The sequence below is a fragment of the Quercus suber genome, unplaced genomic scaffold (genome assembly GCF_002906115.3).
Source record: "Quercus suber isolate HL8 unplaced genomic scaffold, Cork oak 2.0 scaffold_4, whole genome shotgun sequence".
NCBI classification, from domain to species: Eukaryota; Viridiplantae; Streptophyta; class Magnoliopsida; order Fagales; family Fagaceae; genus Quercus; species Quercus suber.
In genome coordinates, this window is record NW_027069470.1 from 731,094 (window position 1) to 752,790 (window position 21,697).

Here is a 21,697-nt window from a genome sequence, read left to right on the forward strand (position 1 = left end):
TGATTTTTTTTTATTGCATCAATTCTTTAGGTTGATGAATTTTTGTGTTAATTAAAATTCTAATTTGGGTTGATGCAATTTAGTTTTTTGTTTTAAGTTGTTATCTTTTATATTCCCTTTGATTAAATATTATCCTACTGCATTATACATATAGTATATAATAATATAATGTTATTATATTACATAGAATGACTTGGATAATTTAATGTTTATTGTTATATATTTTATTTTTACTCTTTTTTCTTCCCAGCTTATTTTATTCAACATTTAAATCTAGTCACATCCTCCATACTATTAAATTATGCAGCACAAATCAATAAAATGGCTAAACACAAACCTACATTCCTTTACCATTCATCTATTTTAATTTATATTTTTTTTTCCAAAAAAAGAAAACTTTAGTTTAGATATTTATAAGTAAAAAATGAAATAATGATTCATGAATAATATATATATTTATATATATATATATATATTATCTATACATATTTATCTTGTGCGATTGTAACTTTACATATAATTTTACATTTATATATTCATCTACTTTAACTTAGATGTTTATAACTTAATAACGACATCTATAAACAAGGTAATTAAAACAATTATATTTCTACAATTCAAAAAGTCACAATTTTTTTTTTTAATAAAAATTTTGACGCACAACTAACCTAACCACTTCATACATTAAAAAGAAAATTTAAGGCTCATTATTACTTCCGTTGATATATTATGGATATCTTAATTGACTGAGACCAAACTAGAGAAATGCCTTTCATATTTTCTTGAAAATTCAAAAGGAAAAAAAAAAAAAAAAAAACCTTTGACATACCACTAACGTAACTACATCCATACCTATTTAAGCCATCCATGATATCTATTTCTTATTGATAACCATAAAATTTACAATTAGCAAGGGAACATACAAAGTAATAACGAATAAATGAAGGAAGAAAAAAAAGAAATGAAATCAAACGTCAATTAATAACCGTTATTTGAAAAATTAAAAGGTGGTCAAGAGGAGTAAGAAGTAAAATAAAGATGGCTATACAGTGGACATTGAAAACTTTATAGTGCAATAGAATTAACCATTAAATTCACTTAATTAAATCAATAATCAACGGTTAAATATAATAATACTAGGGAAATTATTTTCCTATCATAACTAAAAATGAGATGTTCTTCAGTAATTTAGAAATTATATTAGAAATAAAGTTGGAAAATTTTATAATCTCATTTTTTTTGACATTTCATTTATATATATATATATAATCATAATCTTCATATACCAAAAAATCTAATGAATAGTTCTTCTGTTTATTTAATATCTATGTTATGCAAATCATCAACTAATAAATTTATAATAATGATAAAAAAAATGTTATACACAAGATTATAAAAAATATGATAAAATTACTTTTTCAAAAAGAAACTCTTTATAAAGTTTAGAGATTAAAATAGTATTTTACCTAAAAAATTATCATGCGAATCTGCGACTAGTTTATATAATACTTGCCTACACCTTCACAAAATTAAGCACTGGGTTCAATGTTAAAGAATAAAAACCTTAATTTTAAGGCATTAATCCAAACAAAAATCAAGTCAGAGTCATTGAGTCCACATTCCACAATAAGCCACTCCCTCACTTATCCACACCTGCATGCAAATCAAAATCAACATCGCCAACGCTCAGCTTTAATAGCTCTCTATAAAAGCAAACACAACCCCCACCCTCTAACTATCTCTCTCGTCTTTGCCAATAAATCCTCAACGTCAACTTCAACGCCACAAAGTCCACAAGAACAACCAACACCACAAAAAAGCTAGAGAGAATTATTAAAGGTCTCATTTTGATCCCAACTCATTATTCATCTTCTTCTTATTCATCTGGGTCTCTTTGTTTTGTTCCAAAGAAGATAATGGTTGTGATTGATCAGCACGTACTCTGGACCTTCTTTGCCTCTCTTTTCGGCTTCGTTCTTCTCTATATTATTCGTCCTAATAACTATGCTAACAACAGGAAGCTAAAGAAGAAGAATTCTCCACAACAACGTGTCGACAGCAACAGCTTCACCGATGGAGAGTTCCGCCACGTTAATGGCTGCGACTCCGGCACCGACGTCATCGTCGTCGGTGCTGGTGTTGCAGGTGCCGCCCTTGCTTACACTCTCGGCAAGGTACATTTTTCAAAACAAAATCCTTTAATTTCTTCACAATTTTTTTTTTTCAGATATGAAATCCTTTTTCTAACGGTCACTAGTAACTTAAATAATTGTAACTTGTACTTGAGTAATTAGAGAATTCTGGAAAGTGTTTATTTGTCATGTCTCTTAATTACTTAAATTATATGTTATATTATTATTTTTCCTTGCTAAAAAATCTGTTATGAAATTCTGGAGTGGTGGTTGCGTGTGGAAGCAAATGACGCAAGTGCAATTCTCATGTGAAAGAAATTGTTTGGTTTGGTAGGTGGGGTTATGAGGTTGACTGAACGCAAGTGAAATCCTTAAGTAGTGGAGTTTTGAGTCAATTTTGTTGGCTTGCACACGCATCATTGTGTGTAACTCCACATGATTAACTAGCATGGGCAGAATTTGGTCCACAAATTTATATACAGTTTGGTTTCACTTTCTCACCATGCATGCTACAAATTTTCACATTATGACCATTCAGCCTAAAATGTTCTTCTACTTCATGTTACATGTTTTGTTACCAATTGCAGGATGGAAGACGAGTTCATGTGATCGAAAGAGACTTGACAGAGCCGGACCGAATTGTTGGTGAACTGCTGCAGCCTGGGGGATACCTGAAATTAGTTGAATTGGGCCTTGAAGGTATGTATCAAACATAACACCCTAATTCTAGTTTACAAATATCCTTCAAATACATTGAATGGAAAATCTTAAGAATAATTGTTTGACATGGTTTTTAGAACTACTTCTGTTTCAATAAAGAATTTGTTAGCCCTTTGTGAAATGTGACACAATTGCGCTTTGACATCAGATTGCGTGGAGGAAATTGATGCTCAGCGTGTGCTTGGATACGCTCTCTTCAAGGAAGGGAAAAATACGAAATTGTCTTATCCCTTGGAAAATTTTCATTCAGATGTGTCCGGGAGGAGCTTCCACAATGGACGTTTCATACAAAGGATGAGAGAAAAAGCCGCTACTCTTTCCAAGTATACTTTCTTGCCTTCTTATAGATTCACTGTTTCATAGTTTATTTTCTTGTTAAAATTTGCCATTTTATATTTTCTTGTCCCTTTTCATGATCAATCTTCTGTTCAGTGTGAAATTGGAGCAAGGTACAGTAACATCCCTGCATGAAGAAAATGGCATTATCAGGGGGGTTCAATACAAAACAAAGGATGGCCAAGAACACACAGCTTATTCTCCTCTTACAATTGTGTGTGATGGTTGCTTCTCAAATCTGCGCCGCGCTCTTTGCAACCCCAAGGTGAAGTTGCTATCTTGAAACTTAACAATTTGCTTGGTGTAATTCAATGAATTGGAAAATGGCCTCTGGCTATATAGGGAGTTATAATATGCATCTATTTCTTTTGCAGTTGGCATTTGCATTCATGCATTCTACTGAGGCTAACTCATAGTACAATTTTATTTTTGTTTAACAGGTAGACGTGCCCTCTTGTTTTGTGGGTCTAGTCTTGGAAAACTGTCAACTTCCATTTGCAAATCATGGGCATGTTATTTTAGCAGACCCTTCTCCCATCTTGTTTTATCCCATCAGTAGTACAGAGGTTCGCTGTTTGGTTGATGTACCTGGTCAGAAATTACCATCTATTGCTAATGGCGAAATGGCCAAATATTTGAAAACAATGGTGGCTCCACAGGTACTTATTCTGTTCAGTATATGATCTTAGATTATCAAGTCCATAGCCCAATTGCATTGGCTATACTTATGTGTTCTTTATTTTTTATCTTTGTTTCACTTTGGCTTTGAAAGCAACATATATGTCCTGCCCCTTAATCAAGAGAATTTATTTTGCAGATTCCACCTGAGCTTCATGATGCCTTCGTGTCGGCAATCGATAAAGGAAACATTAGAACTATGCCAAATAGAAGCATGCCAGCAGATCCACATCCTACTCCTGGAGCCCTTTTAATGGGTGATGCTTTCAACATGCGTCATCCTTTAACTGGTGGTGGAATGACTGTGGCCCTATCTGATATTGTTGTACTTCGAGATCTTCTTAAGCCATTGCGTGACCTAAATGATGCAGCTTCATTGTCCAGATATCTTGAATCCTTTTACACCTTGCGCAAGGTATGCTTTCTAGAACGCAAGAGTATAATCTAGAAATGTATAAGGTGCAGATATGAATTTCTGATTGTATGTGTTGCAAATAGAATTGAATCGCAAAGTGCCAGTGATCCTTATTAAAAGAAAGGGTGAGCTGTTGTTTTTTTTGAATCTCATATTAGTGAATGGCAAAAAAACAGCCAAGATGATATTTTGGAGAGATGTGATTTCGGGATTGCTTTCTTCTGTGATCATCTTTGGCTCCAAAATTGTTGGAAATCAAGGAGCCTTTTTATGTCCAGGGATGGTTATGTTTCACATTGTATAACTTCTTGTATGATATGGTCTTTATTGCAGCCAGTGGCGTCTACAATAAATACTCTGGCAGGTGCCCTCTATAAGGTGTTTTCTGCTTCACCTGATCAGGCAAGGAAGGAGATGCGCCAAGCATGCTTTGACTATTTAAGCCTGGGAGGAATATTTTCTACAGGACCGGTTGCTTTGCTATCTGGTCTGAACCCTCGTCCATTAAGTTTAGTTCTACATTTCTTTGCTGTGGCGATTTATGGTGTTGGTCGCCTGCTACTACCATTTCCTTCACCTCAACGCTTGTGGATTGGAGCTAGATTGATTTGGGTACGTATATCCTATTCTCTCTGTATGATTGTTGTAGAATGCTGAGTCATGCAGATAGTTTTTCTTCTCTTCTATGTTCCTTAAAGTTATTGTTGTTCTGTTTTAAAGCCTCCAATCTGTTTTATGACACCTACCACGTTGAACCGTTTACTCAAAACATATGCTATTTTTATTGTTTTTTTTTTTTTTTTCTTCTTTTATGTCATTTTAGGCAGAAGGAGTGAGGCAGATGTTCTTCCCTGCAACTGTTCCGGCATATTATAGAGCTCCTAGTGTTAAGTCAGATATTTAGAAGAATGTGGCAAAGATCTGTTTAGGTTTGAATTTTTTGTAGTAAAGCAAACCAGCTTGCATTATGTAGTGAAGACGGGAAGATTTGTATGCTTAAGCCCTCCATTAGAGTACATAAAATTTGTACGCTTGAGCCTCCACTTGAGGGCATAGTACAATCATTTATTTGTTTAGACCACTGCTAAGAGCATTCACAGTAGTGAAGCTAAAAGTTTAGCTATTTGACATTATAAAAAGTTATTTTATATATTTTACTTACTCACTTTACAAAACATACTATAACAGTGGATATATTTTAGCTTTCAACATAATAAAATAATAATAATATATCTACTACGATAAACAACAATCACAACCACCCGCAACTGCAACTGCTACCGTTGCCACTACCACCACCGCCACCGACTCTTTCACTGCCGCCTCCATTGCCACTGACTCTTCCACCGCCGCCGCTGCCATATGATAGCAAATAATTGTTTAATGTTAACAAATGTAGACACTAGAAGAAAAAAAAGAAGAAGTAAACTTCCTTGCATACAAAAAATTCCCAAACTAACATTTATATCAAAACTTAAAATACTTAGAAGTAGAACAATAGAACATGATTATGCATAAATACTTAATTTGACATGTAGCTTAATCCCACTGATAAAGAAACAACAAATTCATTTTTGAGCATCTCAAAACCAAACTAACAATTTCTCATTAAAATAAAATCAACAAACAGAAAATCAGCAAGAAGCAAAAACAGAAAAAAAAAAAAAAAATTGTAGCATTCCCTGCACATAGAAAATTTCCAAACTAACATTTAAAAACAAAAACATAAATTCCTGCAAAAAGAAAAATTCCCAATACATTCCAATCCTCAATTCACAACTCACAACAAATATTATATGAATCAAAACTGAGTAACTCACAACTCATTGAAATAAGGCATGAAGCAAAAAAATAAAAATAAGGTAGTAAGCAAGTTTCAAATCCAAATCAAAACGAATGGATGCTCTGAATTTACTACTCTATTTTGTCCATTCATCAATTCAACTTACCAAAGCATGGATAAGTTTGTTAAGATCAAATGACAGAAATTTTCATTGAATAAGAACTGCAAAAAAATTATTGCATCTAAAATTTATTTATTCTATATTTATAAATACACACACATACCCAAATCAAAAATCCCAAGAATGTAGATGAAGAAGACAGAGACAACTTACCTGAAGGTGAGTCGGGTTAGAGGTGTGGATTGGCAGCGGCGGCGGCTGCAGGATAGAGAGGTGAGAGTTTTAGAGAGTGAGTTTGAGAGAGTTGAAAGCATCAAAGAAGTGGATTGGCGGTGTGGGTTTGAGGCTGATCGGCGACTTGGGAGGTCGACGAAGTGGGTCGGTGACGTTGAGCTTTAGTGGGCGGTGATGTTGAGGATCGAGTCGGGCCGGTGGCAGCGAGATAAAAAGGTGAGAGTTTGAGAGAGTGAGCTTGAGAGAGTTTTGAGAGAAGGTGAGATAGAGAGGTGAGAGTTTGAGAGAGTGAGTTGAGAGTGAGTCTGAGGGAGGCATGGTTGGGAGAATAAAAGAAAAAAAAAATAGAAATGTATATTATTTTAATCCGGTTGAGAATAAATTTTATTTATTTATTTATTTATTTTATTGCCCTTAGCTACATTGCACAACCATATATAGCTGTGCACTATAGCAATGAAGGTAAAAATTTTACCTTTAGCTTCACTGTTGTAGTAGTGAAACTAAAATAGCTATTAGTGGTGACTCTAGAATTATTTTTAAGGGGGGTCAATAAAAAACATAAATTATACAAAATTTTAAATAAAAGAGAACTTGAATATATCAACATCACCAAAAAAAAAAAAAAAAAAAAAACATAAAGTTTTACAATTGCTGAGAACTTGAATATATCAACATCACCAAAAAAAAAAAAAAAAAAAAACATAAAGTTTTACAATTGCTTTCTACGATGTTTCATATTTTGAATTTGTTGCATGATGTCTTCATTATTAATCTTACAAACTATATCTCTTTCAATGTACACAGTCAAGCAATTATTCATCAATTGATCTTCCATTTTATTGATTTATTTCAATTTTTTTAAGATCTAAGTGAATTTTTTCTAAGGTTTAAGATTAACAAATTTCTACTTTTGTTGTTAGGCTTATTAATTTTTTTCCAAATTTTATATCAAATTGGTTTGTGATTGGTTTTTGTGTGTGTGTGTGTGTGTGCGCATGCGCGCGCGTGTTTAAAAAGACCAAGATATTGTTAAAAGAATTATATTCAAACTTATTTTCAACTGGGCTTAAAAAAAAAAAGGACCAAGGCGTTCAAAATTTTATTCTAGGGGTCAAACCAAAAAAGAGTGTGTGTGTATATATATATATATATATATTTTTTTTTTAGTTTCAGTACAAGGGGTTCATTTGAACCCCTTGGGCTCCAACTGGGGCCGCCCCTGATAGCTATATAGCTATTTAGTTTTACTGCTGTGAGTGTTCTAAGGTGTATTTTACTAGATGAACAATACTTCTGTTCCAACCCAAAACATGTATTTCTCCTTAACATTTAAGAATATTTTTTGAATGGAAGAAGTTCCTGTTTCTTTTGATTTTTTGGCGGGACATTCTTGGGTTATTTACATTGCCTACAAGTCTATTCCTAGACACCCTCCAAAGTCCAAACCAAATAGTCAAATGTTGCTTAAATATTTGTAGTGTTGCACTCTCAAAATGTGCTTTATATTGGATATCAACGACAACGACAACGACAACGACAATATATAGCACCAACCGGAGGTAGATGGTTTAAATAGGCCACAAATTAGGTTTATAGTAAATAAAACAACAAGTTTCAGTAATTAGATATTTTTCATAATTTTTAAGGTTTAATAGGTTTATAGTAAATAATGCTTTTGTTAATACTTAATAGGTGTATTAACCTATTTGCGCATCTATTACGGAGGAATTTACAATTTAGTAAGCCTCACTCTATTGGAATGCAACCAAAACAAATAAACAATGGGTATTGTTAACAAGTGCTTAAGGGCATTGGTTTGCTATGTCCATTTTGTAATTATGTTAAGAATTAATAAATCCTTATCCTTAATTATTAGTTACTGTGGAGGGACGAACCTCTCCCTTAGAATGTATTGTCTACTTTGGGTGAAAACCCTCATGGATTTGCTCAATCCCACATCAGGAAGAGACGCCTCCCACTCATAGCATATAAGCATGAGCTCACATGAGTGGTACACCTCACATGTGAGCTCATATATGCTTATATGCTGGGTGAAAACCCTCACGGATTTGTTCAAACCCACATCAGGGAGAGACGCCTCCTACCCTTACCTTATAAGCATTGAGTCTAAGGAAGGATGTACCAATCATGTATAGTACACACATACGATGGTACACCTTCACTTAGGCCCAATGTTTATAAACCCAAAACGGACAATACCTTCTAAGTGAGAGGTTTGTCCCTCCACAAAAAGGCACTTTTTTGTGGGAGGAAGGAATCTTTCCCTAATCAGGTATTGTCCGCTTTGGGAATGGGCCAAGGGCCGATGCCACCCTCACTGATTTGTTCAATCCCACATTAGGAAGAGACGCCTCCCACCCTTACCTTATAAGCATTGAGCCTATAAAGCTAATTGATTACAATAAAAATTTCAATTTTAAAAAAATTCCTTGAGGTACTCATTAACCGAATCCATAAAAAAAAAAAAATAAATAAAAAAACCTCTTCAATTAAAAGTTGTGTGATTACCAAGTAAAAAAAGTTGATCAATTGCAAAATAAAATATAAAAATATAAAAAAATATCTCAAACTTAATCAATGCACTTCTACACTCGTTAATTGAACCTTAATATTATATATATATATATTTATATATTTAATGAGTAGTATTATTGTTGCTACGCTCCAGTTGAGCCATATCAGTGGCCACATTACCTACTTATTTTCAACCATTTTTCTCTTATTTTTTTACTATTCTTCTTTCTATTGATTTTGTACTTTACTGTTACATTTCCTCAAACCTTTATCCTTCCCTTTTACCTTTTCATTTCCCCACTACTCTTAACCTTAATGTAACTCTTTTTTTATCCCTTTATCTTCCTTTTATTTTGACTCTTCTTATCCCCATCCCCTTACTATAAATTTCCTAGTCTCTCTCATTCTATACATATTTTCTCATACAAAAAAGGTTATTGCGCACACACACACACACACTCTCTCTCTCTCTCTCTCTCTCTCTCTCTCTTTTTTGTGGATTTTTTTTTAAAATTTTTTGTACCTTTACTTTATGTTGATGAAATTTTGTGTTCTTTAGAACTCTACTTTGAGTTGATAAAATTTGGGTTTATGTTTTTAAGTTTTTTTTTGTTTTTTTTTTTTTTTCATTGTTATATGGTATATAAGAATATAATGTTATTATATAGCATGACTTGAATAATTTGGTGTGACTATAATCACATTTTGAGCTTTGCTCATCATCTTTCTTCTTTTATCTTTCTATTTTCTCACTTACATGAATGGGCCATTAATTTCAATTTTTTTTAATATATTTTGCTCAAATTTGATAGTGTTAGTGAAAGTTTCATTAGTGTCAGGCCAGACTGTACTTTTTGTCCTGTAGTGCTTCAGCTATCGTGACCCTTCAACTTCTTGCATACTTCACATGTGTGGCATTTTGGCAAGTTGCCAGTTGCGAGTCTCTCGCGAGATCCATTCACGAGAATCCTCCAATGCATACACACTTGAGTTTCTTTACACTCCCTCACATACAACATCTACGTAATTTCCACCTAAATAGAAGGTATCTAATTGCTAAAATACAAGCAAATTTGGTATGGAATAAAGCCAACACATGATTGAATAAATTCAACCTTATAAAAAATTTGTAGAAAGAAATTGTAAAACTTTATGTATTTGTGTGAGTGTGTGTGTTTTTTTGGGGTTGTATGAAATTCTCTTTTAATTAAATTTTGTATAATTTAAGTTTCTTAATGACCACCTGGAAATATTCCTGAAACAATGGCTGTTTGTTATACAAATTTGGATACAGTTTGGTTTCACTTTCTCTGTTTCTCGCCATGCTTCTGCGGGAATTTTGCCCCTTATGTCCATTCAGCCTAAAATGTTTTATCCTTTAATTTTTTACTTCCTTACTTTCTTATTCTTCTACTTCATGTAACTTGTTTTGTTGCCCATTGCAGGATGGAAGACGAGTTCATGTGATCGAAAGAGACTTGACAGAGCCAGACCGAATTGTTGGTGAACTGCTGCAGCCTGGGGGATACCTGAAATTAGTTGAATTGGGCCTTGAAGGTATGTATCAAAGTTTACATCCTAATTCTAGTTGACAAATCTCCTTCAAATAAATACATTGAATGGAAATCTTAAGAATAATTGTTGGAAATGGTTTTAGAACTACTTCTATTTCGATAAAGAATTTGTTAGCCATTTGTATGTGAAATGTGACACAATTGCGCTTTGACATCAGATTGCGTGGAGGAAATTGATGCTCAACGTGTGTTTGGATACGCTCTCTTCAAGGAAGGGAAAAATACGAAATTGTCTTATCCCTTGGAAAAATTTCATTCAGATGCGTCCGGGAGGAGCTTCCACAATAGACGTTTTATACAAAGAATGAGAGAAAAAGCCGCTACTCTTTCCAAGTATACTTTCTTGCCTTCTTATAGATTCACTGTATCATAGTATAGTTTAATGCCTGTTAAAATTTGCCTTTTTAGATTTTCTTGTCCCTTTTCATGATCAATCTTCTGTTAAGTGTGAAATTGGAGCAAGGTACAGTAACATCCCTGCTTGAAGAAAATAGGACCATTAGGGGGGTTCAATCTGGGATGAATGGATGCGGCGCCAGAGGAACCGCACCCGCATCCGACGCGGCGCGACGCTTCGATGTGCGAGGGATGCCGCTAGCTGCGCGTCGGTGCCACGTCAGGTCACGTCCTGCCACGTGTTTTTTTTTTTCCCCGACTTGCGCCGATGTGGCTTGGACTCAGGCCAATTTGCGCTGAATCGAGTTGATTCGTGCCGACTTGGGCAAAACCGCCAAAATGGCCGGTTTAAGTTGAAATGGCCGATTCAAGCCGAAATTCAAAAAAAAAAAAAAAAAAAAAAGACTCTCGCATTCTCACTTTATCCAAACACTTTCTCTCACTTCATCACTCGTTGAGTTGAAACTTGTTTGAAATGGCCGATTCAAGCCGAAATTCAAAAAAAAAAAAAAAAAAAAAAGACTCTCGCATTCTCACTTTATCCAAACACTTTCTCTCACTTCATCACTCGTTGAGTTGAAACTTGAAACCACGACTAAATTCAGAGAGAGCCATATTTCATCAACACCATAGGAACCCACTGCCCACAACAACACAACACAACTGCTACTATGTTGGCCTGTGACAAAGAGTTGCAATTTAAAAAGACTTTGATTATCCCAAAATGCCCTTTGCTTTGTATTTTATTGGACCCCTAGTTGCACCCAAAGTCATGTGGCTGTTTTGGTCATTTTACTTTGATGTACACGTGTTGGTTGAGATGGGTACAGTGCATGATCTGATATGGCATGATTAGGTGAGAGGGTAGGACATTTCTTTTTTGTTTTGTGTTTTTTGCTTTCTTCTTTCTTTGTTTTGTGAATCTAATGTGTTTTTTAAGAATATTTTAATAGTAAAAATAAATAGAAAATATAAATAAAAATATTTTTAATAATTTTTTAATTGCCGAGTCCTGCCGCACCCCCACCCGCACCCACCTTTTTCAAAAATTGCCGAGTTCTGCACCCGCACTAGGGGTGGCAATTTTTACCCATATCCATGAACCCACCCTTTACCCACCTTATTTGAATAAGTCTTAACCTAACCCATTTAAGTATTTGGGTTAAATGGGTAAAGACCCATTTGGTTATTTAATTAGATGGGTCTAAATGGATAAATCCACTAATACCCACTAAACCCATCTAAAATTTAAATAAACAACATAAAATTTAAATTTCTAGAAAATGACAAAAATACTCTTGAAACCTAATAAATGACCAAAATACTCCCTAAATACTTCCAAAACCCAATAAAATGACCAAAATACCCCAAAAACCTAAGAAAATGACCAAAATACCCCCAAAACCTAAGAAAATGACCAAAATACCCCCAAAACCTAAAAAATGAACAAAATACCCCAAAAATCTGAAAATTACCAACATACCCCTTGTAGGGACTCAATTTGGATTGGACCTAGAAAAAGGATGGGAATCTAACCCAATAAGCCCAAACAATACATTTTTAGAGAGTGGGATGAAGAATTAGGCCCTAACAGACAGGCAACTTTAAAAACAGGAATTCCAACCCTTTGGAGGCCGAGGCATCCAGGCAGCTCCTTAAGGTTGCTCCTCGGCGCTCATCTGAGGAGCTTCCTTCCTTTCCCCCTTCTTCCTCCTCCTCTTTTTGTTCTGTTAGGTTCTTCTTATATAGCCCCCTCTCCTTCTTCTCTTTCTTTCATCTGTTGGTCATCCATGCGCCTTCCTTCTGACCGTCCATCCCATCAGCTGTACTATCAGTACTCAAGTGATTTACAGTGACCAAGGTTGTCCAGTTCAGGAGTCACATCTCCATTAATGTGACCAGGGGTTAGGTGAGGGCATTTATTGTGGAGGTGACAACCTTTCCTAAACTCGTCTCTCCCTCACCACTTGGGGTTAGTCTCGGTCTGCCGAGGACAGGGATATCCTCAGCGGGGGTTCTAAGAGTTTGGGCCTTCATACATCGTTTTCGTACAATACTTCTTCCTCGGCGTGGGCCCTGGGCCAGATGTGAAGTGGGCCGAGGTTACCAGGCCCATAGGCCCCACAATAGCCCTTCAAAATCCTGCTGTCTGTACCTATGGACGGGGAGAAGGGTTTTGATATCCCTAGGCCCTCCATATGATTCACCCAACCTCAGCCCACGTCAGCGTTGGAGCCTTTTCGCCTACCCGATGTTCGTTTCTGGCGTTTCGAGGCCCAATGTGCGCTCGCATTAAATTCTAGCGGCTTCACATTTCCCACTTCCTATGATGTGATGGTAATCACTCGGCAGGGACTTCCTACTTTTATGGGCGGGAAGTTACGGTTGGTTAACTTAAATTGGAGGTATAAATACTCGTTTGATCCGTTTGGCATTCTTATTTGCGTATTCACTAACTTCGATGCACGTACTGTGAATCTGGTTCAGTTTCCATACCGTCCAGTGCCCTTTTCCAGTGTCGAAAGCCAGTCCGAAAAGAATTTCCCTATTTCTGTAAGTCTTCTCTTCCCCGCTAGCACAAAGTTTTCTTTGATTCTTCTTTCTCTTTCCCTCTTTAGAGTCCTTTAGTCATTGCTAGGGATGGGAAAATTTAAGAAGTTAGTTGAATCTGAAGAGATGATGGAGAAATTTGTTACTGATTATGGGATACCCCGTAATGTGGGCTTGAGGTATTGTGAGGAGGGGGAGTGGTACGCTAAAAGAAACGAGGGCGAAGTTGTGATTCCCATAGTAGCTTTCGTAGAGGGAGGCATGAGAATCCCTATGAGACCAGTGATGAGAGATTTCCTCATGCATTTTCGGCTGGCCCCTACCCAGTGTGTCGTTAATGTGTTTAGGATATTAGGGTGCGTAGACGCCTTGAATGAGAAGATGGGGTTGAGGTTAACCCATCATGATGTGAATTGGTGCTACAATCTTCAGCACCTGAAGGCGAAATCATATTACATGAAGACGAGGGACGATAGGGTTCGGCTCATCCAGTGCCTCCCCGATTCTAGTAAGGGTTTGACTCAAAATTTCCTCATTCTATCGGGGGAATGGCATGATGGTCTCCACTGCCCGATAGTAGAGGGAGAGCCAGGTAGGGTACCCAAAGTAGGAGGCGGTCTAGATTGTTGTATTTTTTTTCCTTGTTGTATATCTGCTCTAGTTGATTGATCATAGGAGTTTTGTTTCTCCTTCCGCAGATCCGCAAGCCTTCGCGCGTCATTTTCATTTGGTCAACAAGGAGGACTTGGAAACCGTTCTTAGGGCGGAACTTTTTCTGAATGAGGCCGACAACCAGGTTAGGGCCACCCACAAGATCCTCGGATGCGATCCAGACCAGAAGTTGTTCCCAGTCCCAAAGTATGTTATCAGGGCTCGTAATCCTCGGCTTAGGCAAATCACTGTGGTAGAGGACGGTTTTGCATTTTTCGAAGGATCCCCCATTCCGGAAGGCATTCCATTGGCAGGTTCTTCCTCTTCACGTAAAGCGGCAGAGACCAAGGAAGGGAGCTCAGAGAAAGGCAACGAAATGGTTGAAATAAGTTCGTCTGAGGACAAATTCAGTGTGTTTGACCAAGTTGAACAACCCGAGGATCCTCCTGGTGATCTAGGGGACCCCCACTTGTCCGAAGCCGATCTTCAACCCCCGAGGGTTGGTGCCCAAACAAAGATGGGTCTTAAGAGACAGCCTTAAACCAGTCTTCTTAATCTGCTTGAGGGCAAGTCTGAGAAGAGTGTACCAAAAGAGCTACAGCCCAAGCCCCCTCTCCCAGGACTTAAGCCCTCACTTGCATAGACTAGGTAGTCCTCTGTCCCTCAAATTTCAGATTCTCAGCCTAAATCCTCCGACCCGAAAAGGAAGAGATCCTCTAAGGGTAAGGATCCCGTGGATGAGGGCAGATCCCATTCTTCCCTAGGGGAAGATGAAGCACACTGACCTCCTAAACAACTGAGAATTGGTAGCCAGCACAAAGGAAAAGAGATCGCTCAACAGTCCGAGCCCTAGGCCTGGCTGCCTGCTGCCATGCTCCATGGAAAACCTTTGATGGATGATGCTACGATCCGGGAATCCCGAGGAAGTGAGGGGGCTCGCGTAGCCGATGCACTAGAGAGATCCTTCCTTCTCCCCGTCGAAATGGCTGAACTAGGGAGCACGGATGGGCCAAAAGTTGCCTACAACCTCAAGAGATACCTGGGCATGGTAAAACCTCTGATTCTTGTTTATTCTGTTTGAATTTTAATGCTTAGCATCACCCTTCTTCTTTACAGCGTATTTGCTTCGGTTGGCAGGCCATCCAGGCTGTTTTCAGGTTGGATGAGGAGGTCGACGGCCAGAGTAATGCTCTGGCGCAGGAGCGCGACAAATTCTTAAAGGCTGCAAGTACCCTTAAGAGATCTGAGGCAGATCTCAAGAAGGTGATCGGAAGTTTGGAGGAGATGACAAAGGATAGAAATAGAGCGGCCTCTGACCTAGCTGCGGCTACGAAGCAAGCCGAGGATCAGACAAAGCGCTTGCAGGATGCCGAGGGCCAGCTGCGGGCTGCCGAAGAAGACGTCGCCGATCTGAAGAAAAAGTTGGCCGAGGCGGTTGGGGCAAAGGGTATTGCCGAGTATGCCAAGGACGAGGCCGTGAAGGCCAAAGACGAGGCTGTATTTGCAAGGATACACGCTGAGCGTTCCTTAGAACAGGCAGAGGAGGAGGCCTTTGCTAAGGGGGTCGCTAAGACTGAAGCTACCTTTAAGGCTCAGATCCCTGAAGTATGTAGGCGCTTTTGTTCCCAGACTTGGAATGAAGCCTTCAACCAAGCGAGAGTTGATGTCTCGTCTGACCTTAGGAGGGCAGAGAGAATATATTATCCTCTCACAATTCGCGAGGTTACCTCCATTACTTCCGAGGAGGAGTCTACATTACCCGCGGCAAGTGAAAGTCAAATTAAGACTATCGAGGACACATCCTCAGCTGACAGACCTTCTGAGGAGGCTAAGCCCCATGGAGCGTTAGAAGGGGCTGGAACCATCGGTCAAGAGGTGCCCCAAGGTGGGGTGAGGCGTCCTGCTGACTCCCGAGCCACCCCTACTGTCCCTCAGATTTCTCCCACCATAGAAGGGTCCTCTGAAGTAGCCCCTCCGAATCAGGGGTCCTAGGTGTTTCAACGGGCTCCTCCAGATAAACTGCCTACCGAGTTGGGGGTGGCGTAGGACACTCTTATTTGTTTTCTTTTTCCTTTCATTTTTGCTTTTTGGCTTGACGATATTGTAACGAGAACACATATTTTCTATTTGAAATATATATTCAGTAGCTTACTTTTAGTTTCTTGATTGATGCTTCCTCTTACTTGTTATACTCTAATGTTTTGCTCAATATCTTGGTTTTGTTCTGTACTTAGTCTCGTGAGGCAATCAGCTGTCCCTGAAGCGTGAATCTGAGGACGGTACCACCACTCAGTTCTATCTAACGCTTTTGTTCTTCCGCAAATAGTTAGCTTTCCCATAGGCTTGAATCCGAAGAACATGCAAGACCTTGGTTCTGTCTAACACTTCTGTTCTTCTATAAGTAGCTAGTTTCCCCATAGGTTTGAGTCCGAGAACCATGCAAGATCTTAGTTCTGTCTAGTACCCAGGTATATTTGAGTGGTTAGTTTTCTCATAGGTTTGGGTCCGAGGACCATGCAAGACCTTGGTTCTGTCTAACACTTCTGTTCTTCTGTAAGTAGCTAGTTTCCCCATAGGTTTGAGTCTGAGGACCATGCAAGACCTTGGTTCTGTCTAGTACCCAAGTATATTTGAGTGGTTAGTTTTCCCATAGGTTTGGGTCCGAGGACCATGTAAGACCTTGGTTCTGTCTAACACTTCTGTTCTTTTGTAAGTAGCTAGTTTCTCCATAAGTTTGAGTCCGAGGACCATGCAAGACCTTGGTTCTGTCTAACACTTTTGTTCTTCTGTAAGTAGCTAGTTTCCCCATAGGTTTGAGTCCGAGGACCATGCAAGACCTTGGTTCTGTCTAGTACCCAGGTATATTTGAGTGGTTAGTTTTCCCATAGGTTTAGGTCTGAGGACCATGCAAGACCTTGGTTCTGTCTAACACTTCTATTCTTCTGTAAGTAGCTAGTTTCCCCATAGGTTTGAGTCTGAAGACCATGCAAGACCTTGGTTCTGTCTAGTACCCAGGTATATTTGAGTGGTTAGTTTTCCCATAGGTTTGGGTCCGAGGACCATTCAAGACCTTGGTTCTGTCTAACATTTTTGTTCTTCTGTAAGTAGCTAGTTTCCCCATAGGTTTGAGTCTGAGGACCATGCAAGACCTTAGTTCTGTCTAACACTTCTGTTCTTCTGTAAGTAGCTAGTTTCCCCATAAGTTTGAGTCCGAGGACCATGCAAGACCTTGGTTCTGTCTAACACTTCTATTCTTCTGTAAATAGCTAGTTTCCCTATAGGTTTGAGTCTGAGGACCATGCAAGACCTTAGTTCTGTCTAACACTTCTGTTCTTCTGTAAGTAGCTAGTTTCCCCATAGGTTTGAATCCGAAGACCATGCAAGACCTTGGTTCTGTTTAGTACCCAGGTATATTTGAGTGGTTAGTTTTCCCATAGGTTTGGGTCCGAGGACCATGCAAGACCTTGGTTCTGTCTAACACTTCTGTTCTTTTGTAAGTAGCTAGTTTCCCCATAAGTTTGAGTCCGAGGACTATGCAAGACCTTAGTTCTGTTTAGTACCCATGTATATTTGAGTGGTTAGTTTTTCCATAGGTTTGGGTCCGAGGACCATGCAAGACCTTGGTTCTGTCTAACACTTTTGTTCTTCTGTAAGTAGCTAGTTTTCCCATAGGTTTGAGTCCAAGGACCATATAAGATCTTGGTTCTGTCTAGTACCCAGATATATTTGAGTGGTTAGTTTTCCCATAGGTTTGGGTCCAAGGACCATGCAAGACCTTGGTTCTGTCTAACACTTCTTTTCTTCTGTAAGTAACTAGTTTCTCCATAGGTTTGAGTCCGAGGACCATGCAAGGCCTTGGTTCTGTCTAGTACCCAAGTATATGCTTTGCTTCGTCGGAAGTGGGCCACGCTGTGGACTTGACCCCTGACCTCTCAATGCCTTGGGCGAGGGTGGTTTGGAATCCTAACCTTATGCGTGGCAGTAATCCCGTCCTCAACTCAAGTTTCTGCCCTCTTCAGTTACAAGGCGTCTCCTGACTATTCGCGTTCCCCGCTTGACGTTTCGATGCACGAGGCGTGCTTTCATTAATATTTTCGAAGATTGATGCAGATCCAACGGTAAATAGGCACCTTGGAATTTGGTCGTGATTAATGTCGCCGATAATTCTTCCTTTGTGTTTTGCGTAGATCAATTCTCACCAACTTCCACTCCCTATATAAGGCTATCAGGAGGGAGGCGTCTTCCTTCACTTCATGAATCTTCTAACAAAACAGGAAACATGTCCTCCCAACTTTCCGAACTCCTTCAATAACCCTGTCAGACTTGTGATAAGAGTTTGGAGAAATGGGACAGCCCCGGATGGGAGTGAGGGCGTACAGGCTAAAGGCCCTCCTCCCTCGACCGAGAGCCGCTGCGGCAATAGTCTGCGTCAGACTTCCGGAGTGGCAAAATTTGGGCGTCACCTTGATTGTGCCGTGCAAGGCAGCTAGGAGGAAGGTCTCTAAAGTACATAACGCTCTTCTCTGGGGCGCATTCCTGCCAGAGGAGACGCGCAAGATTACGTCATGTTTGGTGCCCGAGTGTTGCCGTCTCCAACGGCCAACCGCGGTGGGGCTAGGAGGGAATCAAAGGAACATTATGAGGAGGGGCCGCCAGGCGCCCATGCGTCTGCTCCTCTCTTGTCGCCGGCACCACCGCACCGGCCCAGGAGTTGTTGGTAGCCTTGAAACAGGCCTGCCTCAGCCCCATTCCCTCTAGTTAGCTTTAGGTTAGGGCCGTCTGGGCCTCTGTTTGTAGCCTTAGCTTTAAAACACGCCTGTCTGAGCCTCTGTTTGTATCTTGTATTTCTTTTTCATTTAATAAAATAATGCGATGCTTCATCTCTTTTCCTTTGAATCTTCTACCTTTCTGCAAAAGTTTATTTATTTATTTATTTGTGTGGCTCATCCTCGTTAACCTTCGGTTAACTAGCTATTTAGGAACGATCGTCCATTGCGCTTGTTAGTGCACAAATTCTTCCCACAGACGGCGCCAATTGTAGGGACTTAATTTGGATTGGACCCAGAAAAAGGATGGGAATCTAACCCAACAAGCCCAAACAATACATTTTTTAGAGAGTGAAATGAAGAATTAGGCCCTAACTGACAAGTAACTCTAAAAACAGGAATTCCAATCCTTTGGAGGTCGAGGCATCTAGGCAGCTCCTTAAGGTTGCTCCTCAGTGCTCATCCGAGGAGCTTCCTTCGTTTCCCCCTTCTTCCTCCTCCTTTTTTTGTTCTGTTGGGTTTTTCTTATATAGCCCCCTCTCCTTCTTCTCTTTCTTCCATCTATTGGTCATCCATGCGCCTTCCTTCTGACCGTCCATCCCATCAACTGTACTATCAATACTCAAGTGATTTACAGTGACCAAGGTTGTCTAGTCCAGGAGTCACATCTCCATTAATGTGACCAGGGATTAGGTGAGCACATTTATTGTGGAGGTGACAACCTTTCCTAAACTCGTCTCCCCCCCACCACTTGAGGTTAGTCTCGGTTTGCCGAGGACAGGGATATCCTCGGCGGGGGTTTTAAGAGTTTGGGCCTTCATACATTGTTTTCGTACAATACTTCTTCCTCGGCATAGGCCCTAGGCCAGATGTGAAGTGGGCTGAGGTTACCAGGCCCATAGGCCCCACACCCCCAAAACCCAAAAAATAACCAAAATACCCAAAAAATCTAAAAATTACCAAAAAATGACCAAAATACCCTCGAAATCCAAAAAATGACTAAAATACCCCAAAAACCTAAAAAATGAACAAAATACCCCCCAAAACATAAAAATTACCAAAATACCCCCAAAATCCTAAAAATGATCAAAATACCCCCAAAACCTAAAAATTACCAAAAAATGACCAAAATACCCCTGAAACCTAAAAATGACAAAAATACCCTCAAAACCCAAAAAATGAACAAAATACCCCCCGAAACCCAAAAAATGACCAAAATACCCCAAAAACCTAAAAAATTAACAAAATACTCCCAAAACCTAAAAATTACCAAAATACTCCCCAAAACCCTAAAAATTACCAAAATACCTCCAAAACTTGAAAATTACCAAAATACCCCTGAAACCTAAAAATTACCTAAAAATGACCAAAATACCCCCGAAACAAAAAAAAAATGACCAAGATACCTCTAAAACCTATAAAATGACTAAAATACCCCCGAAACCTAAAAAAAGACCAAAATACCTCTGAAACCTATAAAATGACTAAAATACCGCCAAAACCTGAAAAAATTACCAAATCACCCCGTAACCTAAAAAATGGCTAAAATACCTCCGAAACCCATAAAATTACCAATATACCCCCTAAACTTAAAAAATTACCGAAATACCCTGAAACCTAAAAAAAGGACTAAAATACCCCCCCTAAAACCTATTAGAGTATATAAAATTTGTATGCTTTAGCCTTCCACTAGAGGGCATAGTACAATCATTTATTTGTTTAGATAAATACTTATGTGTATCTATCTGGGTGAACAATACTTCTGTTCCAACTCAAAACATGTATTTTACTCCAACATTTATGAATATATTTCAAACCAAAGAAGTTCCTGTTTCTTTTGATTTTTGGGGGGACATTCTTGAGTTATTTACACTACAATAAGTCTCCTCCTAGACACACTCCAAATTCCAAACCAAATGGTCAAATGTTTCTTAAATATTTTTAGCTTGCACGCTCAAAATATGCTTTAATTTGGATATCAACTACGGCGACGATGACAATCTCATCAACTGGATGGTAGTGGTTTCGTTAGGACAAAAATTAGGCTTGTCATAAGGTGTGTGTGAGCAATTAGCATGGTGTTTAGGTTTCAGTAGTTTATTTGAGTGTCAGTGCCTAACTTAACTGGATTTGTTGCCTAGTTTTGCTGCGTTAATCTATTTAAAATTTTAAACCAACCATCCAACCATCAGGGTGTTGCATTGCATGATAAATGCGCATTGCTTGTAGCTTGAGTGCCTGTCTGGCTAGGCGATACAACATTTGTGAACCAGAATTAGAAATGTGGAGAAATGTGTACCATACTAGCAGTGCAGCTGGTTTGAGGTCCATACCCCTGATGTTATACTGTACAGGTGACATAATTTACTTCTTTTTGGGTTCTGGGCAGGGCAGAGTACTGTATCAATAAATATAGTGATACGTAAATCTTCACATCTTTATTTCATATTTTTGACGTTGCTTGTTGTGATTAAGCCATTATAAGTGATATTAGTGATGGGTGTGTATAGTTCCAATTACACATTGGGCCTACCACTGCAGAAATGAGGCTTAATGGTAGAAATCTTCAAATTGCTTCACTTGGTGAATAGTTCGAGCAATAGCCTCAACAAGGCTCAGTAGTACACATGATATACCTATTGCCGTCACGTGGCGTGGAGTCGATGAGTCCCCACCGATGACCCCTTTTTTTCATGTTCGGTTTGGAGGGCAAGGATGTCTCAACTCTACTATCATTATATCTTTGCAATTTTACTTGGTTCAACTCTATTTGTGACCCTTTCTCGTTTTAGGAACGATCGTC

General features: G+C 38.8%; 1 protein-coding gene and 2 long non-coding RNA genes across 3 annotated transcripts; 2 read left to right on the top strand and 1 right to left on the bottom strand.

Moving 5' to 3' along the window:
• Positions 1-1,833: 1,833 nt before the first annotated feature.
• LOC111989596 (squalene epoxidase 3) lies at positions 1,834-5,442 on the top strand. The gene is given in 9 exon segments (XM_065770625.1): positions 1,834-2,174; positions 2,720-2,831; positions 3,001-3,175; positions 3,285-3,453; positions 3,629-3,847; positions 4,006-4,281; positions 4,615-4,889; positions 4,891-4,915; positions 5,105-5,442. Coding segments are annotated over 9 exon segments (1,590 nt in total). The 5' UTR covers positions 1,834-1,916; the 3' UTR covers positions 5,186-5,442.
• On the bottom strand, positions 5,405-6,728 carry LOC136066382 (uncharacterized). The gene is made up of 2 exons (XR_010627855.1): positions 6,399-6,728; positions 5,405-5,636 (listed from the first exon to the last, which is right to left on the bottom strand). It is a non-coding gene; the product is annotated as an uncharacterized LOC136066382 (long non-coding RNA).
• A 3,679-nt stretch (positions 6,729-10,407) lies between these two features.
• Positions 10,408-11,043, top strand: LOC136066698 (uncharacterized). The gene is made up of 3 exons (XR_010628190.1): positions 10,408-10,514; positions 10,690-10,864; positions 10,978-11,043. It is a non-coding gene; the product is annotated as an uncharacterized LOC136066698 (long non-coding RNA).
• Positions 11,044-21,697: the final 10,654 nt, after the last annotated feature.